Source organism: Oreochromis niloticus, unplaced genomic scaffold, assembly GCF_001858045.2.
Source record: "Oreochromis niloticus isolate F11D_XX unplaced genomic scaffold, O_niloticus_UMD_NMBU tig00007722_pilon, whole genome shotgun sequence".
Classification (NCBI taxonomy): domain Eukaryota; kingdom Metazoa; phylum Chordata; class Actinopteri; order Cichliformes; family Cichlidae; genus Oreochromis; species Oreochromis niloticus.
The window spans coordinates 11149-17809 of NW_020328731.1; the positions used below are offsets into that span (position 1 = coordinate 11149).

General features: G+C 44.4%; 1 protein-coding gene and 1 long non-coding RNA gene across 2 annotated transcripts; both read left to right on the top strand.

The window, feature by feature from the left end:
* The first annotated feature begins 532 nt into the window (after positions 1 to 532).
* On the top strand, positions 533 to 1186 carry LOC112845517 (uncharacterized). Its single transcript, XR_003218346.1, has 2 exons — positions 533 to 1044; positions 1148 to 1186. It is a non-coding gene; the product is annotated as an uncharacterized LOC112845517 (long non-coding RNA).
* Positions 1187 to 1347: 161 nt separating this feature from the next.
* On the top strand, positions 1348 to 5451 carry LOC109200987 (protein NLRC3-like). The gene is made up of 3 exons (XM_019356565.2): positions 1348 to 1365; positions 1654 to 2972; positions 5160 to 5451. The coding sequence occupies exons 1-3, from the start codon at positions 1348 to 1350 to the stop codon at positions 5335 to 5337; spliced, it is 1515 nt and encodes a 504-aa protein (XP_019212110.1). The 3' UTR covers positions 5338 to 5451.
* Positions 5452 to 6661: the final 1210 nt, after the last annotated feature.

Genomic DNA, 6661 nt, shown 5'->3' on the forward strand with positions numbered 1-6661 from the left:
AAACATATATTACGAAAATGAACAATCAAGTTTCTCACTCTCTCGTTTAAATCGTAGCTTTTTTCTTCTTCACGGAAAAGACGACTTTTTCTGCCTGTCACAGTTTATCTGTTAGTTTATTAATTAATAAGACTGAAAGAAATTCTGTCATGAACACCACCTTATTGTGTGGCATTATGAAATAACCCCCCTCTAAATAATGAATAAATGAATGATAATTACAATAACATGATTAAAAAGAGCTCAGAGTGGTAGAATGGTCAAAGAGGGATTCACATGTGGTTCAACTGCATTTGGTGACCTGAATAAAAAAAAATAAATTAATAAAAAAAAAAAATCTTCCCACAAAGGATTTAAAAGACTTTAGATTCTAACTGAAGGTCTAAATTTAACCAACAGGAGACGATTAATCTGCAACATGATCCTAGTGAAGCGACAGCTCCTCAGAGCTGCACATAAAGACCTTAACTGTTCAGCTCAAAAGATGACTTGTTTTAAAATAAAGTTGTAGCTCATTGTGTCGTTTCCTAGGGTTACTTTACTTGGTCACCATGTGAATTTCTTTGAAATGAACCAAATTCTTTTATTTTTGGTTGTTGCATATTTAAACTCTACAGTCAGGAATGGCGGAGATGAGGCCTCAACAATGTTGGGTTGTAGCTGTGGTTCAGGTTAGAGAGTGTCCATGGAATAATCTCCACTTTGACTTTTCTCTGTGACCATCAGAGCTTCTGCACAGTGTCATCAAATCTGGATGTTTGTCACTGACAGTCAATGATTTTAGTGATAAATGTGTCCACAGAGGGAGGAAGAGGAAGAGGAGCAGTGTGTGTGAGGAGCAGCAGCTGTCCTGCTGTGCTTTGTGTCAGGACGTCCTGAAGGATCCAGTCTCTACCAGCTGTGGACACTGGTTCTGCAGACAGTGCATCTGCTCATACTGGGACCAGTCTGCTTCATCAGGAGACTCGTCCTGTCCCCAGTGTGGAGAAAGATCCAGAAGCAGAGCTGGACTGCAGACAGCCAGTCAGAGCAGCTGTGTACAAAGTAAGACTGAACATCTGTCTGCTGATGGACTCATTTCTGAAAACTGGACTTCTTGTGTTGTTCAGACATTGAAGAGTTTTCTTTCTGTTTTTCTTTCTTTTAGCAGATGTTGGTCTGCAGGAGGTTTTAGATGAACATAAGATCAGTCTGAGGAGGAGATGTGAACATGTGACTGAAGGAAGTGATGGAACAGGAAGTAGAACCCTCCTCAACAGGATCTACACTGAGCTCTACATCACAGAGGGACAGAGTGAAGAGGTTCATACCCAACATGAGGTGAGGCAGCTGGAGACAGCTTCCAAGATGGACGACCTCCATGACGCTCCAATCAGGTGCCAGGACATCTTTAAAGCCTTCCCTGACCAACAGAGACCCATCAGAGTGGTTCTGACCAACGGCGTGGCTGGTGTTGGAAAAACCTTCTCAGTGCAGAAGTTCACTCTGGACTGGGCAGAGGGCTTGGAGAACCAACATGTCAGTGTGGTGGTTCTGCTTTCATTCAGGGAGCTGAACCTGATCAGAGATGAGCAGTACAGTCTTCTGGAGCTGCTCCATGTTTTCCATCCAACATTACAGAAGGTCACAGCAGAGAAGCTGGCTGTCTCTCAGCTTTTGTTCATCTTTGACGGCCTGGATGAAAGCAGACTTTCATTGGATTTCACCAACTGGAAGCTGCTGTCTGATGTCACACAGAAGTCATCAGTCAGCCAGCTGCTGACAAACCTCATCCAGGGGAATCTGCTTCCCTCGGCTCTCGTCTGGATAACTTCCCGACCTGCAGCGGCCAATCAGATCCCTCCTACATGTGTTGACAGGCTAACAGAAGTACGAGGCTTCACTGACGCCCAGAAGGAGGAGTACTTCAGGAGGAGATTCAGTGATGAAGAGCTGTCCAGCAGAATCATCTCCCACATGAAGACATCCAGGAGCCTCCACATCATGTGTAGTATCCCAGTCTTCTGCTGGATCACTGCTACAGTTCTGGAGCACATGTTGACTACAGAGCAGAGAGGAGAGCTGCCCAAGACCCTGACTGACATGTACTCACACTTCCTGCTGGTTCAGACAAAGAGGAAGAAGAACAAGTACCATGAGGGACATGAGACGAGTCCACAGGAGCTGACGGAGGCTGACAGGGAAGTTCTTCTGAAGCTGGGGAGGCTGGCGTTTGAACATCTGGAGAAAGGAAACATCATGTTCTACCAAGAAGACCTGGAGCAGTGTGGTCTGGATGTGACAGAGGCCTCGGTGTACTCAGGAGTTTGTACAGAGATCTTCAAAAGAGAGTGTGTGATCTTCCAGAAACCAGTCTACTGCTTTGTTCATCTGAGCATTCAGGAGTTTCTGGCTGCTGTCTACATGTTCCACTGTTTCACCAACAGGAAGACAAAGGTGCTGGAAGGCTTCCTGGGGATAGACTGGTATGATGATGATGATGATGATGATGATGATGCAGGCAGCTCTTTTCTGGATGATTTCCTTGAGATAGTCATGCAGCAATCCCTCCAGAGTAAAAATGGCCACCTGGACCTGTTTGTTTGCTTCCTTCATGGCCTCTGTCTGGAGTCCAACCAGAGACTCTTAGGAGGTCTGCTGGGTCAGACAGAGATCAGTCCAGAAACCATCCAGAGAGTCATCAACAACCTGAAGAAGATGAACAGTGATGAAATCTCTCCTGACAGAAGCATCAACATCTTCCACTGTCTGATGGAGATGAACCACCTCTCATTATTTCAGGAGATCCAAAAGTTCCTGATTTCAAAGAACAGATCAGAGAAGAAACTCTCTGAGATCCAGTGCTCAGCTCTGGCCTTCATGCTGCAGATGTCAGAGGAGGTTCTGGATGAGTTGGACCTGCAGGAGTACAACACATCAGAGCAGGGACGACAGAGACTGATTCCAGCTGTGAGGAACTGCAGAAAGGCTCGGTGAGTCCAGATGTGATCATTAACATCATTAATTAGTGTAGATCAGTAGTTTAGTTCTTTAGATATACACAGTACTAAACGACTCTCATTAGTTTGAGTTTCTCAGATAAAATGTGTGTGTGCACTCAGCATGATCCTGCACTGACAGTCGTACGCTGTGTGTTGTAGACTCACATCTACATGTAGTACCTGTGTGGTGTCATTAGGGGGCAGTATTTTAAACCTGCTGCTGTTGTTGGTCATTCAGACGCTGCTGTTAGAGAGACAGAAATAAGAATCTATGAAGAGCTTCTTTGTAGTGACGTGAACTCTGATGTTACAAACAGAGACAAATATCCAGAGCAGTCACCGTCTGAGCTTCTCCTCTGACTACAGACACAGAGTTTAGTGGCATAGACATGGTGAGTGAGGATGAAGGTGCTGAGGAAGACTCTGGTTTAGTGTGATTAAAGTGTGATGTCCTGATGAGTGACAGAGCTGTGGGTCAGAGTGAGGGTCAGAGGTGAAACAGCTGTGCTCTCTTACTGCCCACACTGCTGACATCTGGACTGAACATGTGTCAGATATGTGAGCTGATGTCACAGCAGCTCATGGATTCACTCTCATTCCTGCTGCTGCTCCTAATGTCTGCCTTCATGTCCTCATTAATCACAGAGCTGATTGTTCAGTGTTTAGTTGTTGCTGCTGAAATGTCGTCCCTGTTTTCTGCTGATGGAATTCACTGCTGTGTTTCTGGCTGCTGTTTACATCCCTGAGCTAACTTCCTGGCAGCCAAACATCATGATGTCATCAGTGCTTTATAGATGGTGGGAGGTTTAGGTTGTAACCACCAAGTGTTTGTGTCCGTACGCTGCAACCTTCCACACCATGTAGTGTGTCACATCCATGCAGTCACAGCTGTTTCCACCATGTTTCCACTGATATTAATCCTGTTCAATGACACGTTTCATATCAGTGAATATGTTCTTTAGGACGTCCACTGACATGTTTAAGTGTCCTGCTGGAAATCACTCAAATCATCCATGAAATCCATGAAAAATCCTTTTAGTGTTTCTAACTTCACCCTCTGTCCTCTCTCTCCATCCTCCTCACTGCTTCTCTCACTGATAATCACACAAACATCGTATTCAGCTACAAAATAACACAATAATATCATCTGATGATCATTATTATAAGAGCAGGATCCATATTTGATATCAGAGTAACACACTGCTTGGTTATGTGCAGTCATCATCAGTGACTGTGGGTCAAACAGAAGCTCTCTGATTGGTTGCTGACCTTGGTCACCTGTCCACTCTCACCTGTTTGTGTTTGCTCTCTCTTTGCTGTCTCCATCCTCTCTCTCCTTTCTCTCCCTCTCTGTCTTTGTACCGTCACTCAGGTCCAATGGAAACAGTGACATTTACAAACCAATCAAAGACAAACTGATCCATGTCAGGTTATAACAATATTCAAAGTGAATACAGGCTGCTGCTGGACACAGACAGGTAACATCATTTTGACTTGCTGTCACCTGGATCTGGACTCATAAACACTGAAGCCCTGAACAGGAATACAAATCATTTTCTGCCAACTAGCGACACAGCAGCAGATAATGGCTCAGAAAGCTAAAATGAGCCAATCATTTCTGTGTTTAGTTCCCCTGAAATCAGATCTGATATTAGCAGCTCTGAGTTCATTCATCATTATTGTCCAGTGATGAGATTTCTGCTCCGTTTGGTAACAGTCAGCAGGTTTTTCCTGCGTGTGGACGTGAACAGTCATACCTGACAGCAGCAGGTAGCAAACAGAGATCATCTTTCCAGCTGGAACTCTTCACTGAGCTGAACTCATTCAAAATGTTCTGGAGTCAAAACAGGAAACAGTCCAAATGTGTGTCTTCACTCTGACTCTGGATCAGATCTCAGTGACAGACTGTGGACATTATGGAAGCCTAAATGTGACACCATCTTCCTCCTTCATCTGCAGATTAAAGCCAAACAAAGATTCTCATTAAAAGTCTGCAGGTCTGAGAGAGACTCAATCGTTGTGTCAAACACAGTAAGAGGAGCTGAAGCACAGATGTGAAGAGCAGATTCATCAGATTATGACCTCACTCTGTTTTGTCTTCATATACATTCAGTCTGTGTTTATAATGCAGATTTTCTGCTTTTATAATAACACATTATATATTTTCTATAATCACAGACTAACATATTGTGGACTCTCAGAGACTCACTGTGAAGTTGTGGCCTCAGCTATGAAGTCCAACCCCTCCCATCTGACAGAGCTGGACATGAGTTGGAACAAGCTGCAGGATTCAGCAGTGAAGCTTCTGTGTGCTGGACTGGAGAGTCCAAACTGTCGACTGGAGACTCTGAGGTGAGTTCACTGACTGCAGCTGTTGTTGTTTTTCTATATTTCAGATCCTTGACTGATTTTTGAAAATTTCTTTAGTTCCTAAATGTTCAGGATGTGTCTGAAGACAAATGTGAAGAAGTTTGAGTGCTTTCAGAAATGTTGTCTTTCCAGACGACAACAGTTTTTCCTTTTGGCTCCAAACAGAAGTGACAGACTTGAGCAGGGTTCATTTAAAGGCTGACAGAAGTGGAGTGGTGACGGGGAGATGTTTGACAGGACAGTGTTTCAGCCTCCACAGGTTCATGTTGTGCTCCATCAGTCAGTGAAGATGAAGTCAGTAGAGTGTGTGAGGGATGTGAATGATGAAGATCCGATCCGATGATAGCAGATAAAAACAGGCTGCAGAGACTTTGAGCTTGTGTGGAAACAGAGAGAGAAAAGAAAGACATGAATGTCAAAGCTAATAAAGGTGAAGTTAGGAGCTGTGATGATGATGATGTTCATGGCAGAAGCTGATCTGGCTGCTACAGAGACGACCCACACAGCTGCTGTGGTGAGGTGTGTGTTAAAGCAGAGGAACACAGAGCAGCCTAACACAGGCCCAAACATGACAACAAAGCAGGATTCAGGCTCTGTGAGAGGATTTCAAACAGAAGCTGGAGAAGAGAAAGGACTCTGTTGGACTGACTACAGAAAGAAGGCAGCTGAGACCAGTCCAAGTGTTTCCATGGAGCTAGGGCTGCTCAATTAATCGAATTTTAATCTAAATTACGATCTGGGCTTTCAACGATCATTAAAAAGGACTGAGCCGATTATTAGCACCTCCCTCGTGCTTTACTCTCCCGCTGCTCCGTGTGGCAAATCGAGCGCACCTCTCTGCGTTTTGAACACGCGTCACAACAATTAAGAGGAGCTAACAGAGGGAAGCTCGGAAAGCTAAGCAGAAGTTATTTCGAGAGGAGAGTGACTGCCGTTGGTTAAAAAGAGAGATAAAAAAACCCTTCAGTGGTATGGAAACATTATGGGTTCACGCAGTCAGACATGGATCAAGTACGTCCACACGTACCCGGGTATTTTTGAAAACGCAGATTTTTCTATGCATTTGCACCTTTCGTCCACACGTAAACGGCGTTTTCGGTCACTGAAAACAGAGATTTCTAAAAACGCCTGCCAGGGTGGATATTTTCGAAAACTCCGCTTTTGCATTTATGTGTGGACGAGGAAAACGGAGAAAACGCAGCGTCATAGGTGTGCGCCTTTTTGACGTCACACTGTGCACCACGTTATTGTTTCGGTGAAATGAATTTCTACAATACTGTTACTGTTACTTGTACTCTCTGCAGTGTTTA

Excerpts from the sequence above, each read along its gene's own strand:
- LOC109200987 (XM_019356565.2), top strand. Across the intron at positions 2,973-5,159 it reads AGGAACTGCAGAAAGGCTCG|ACTAACATATTGTGGACTCT; the intron begins GTGAGTCCAGAT and ends CTATAATCACAG.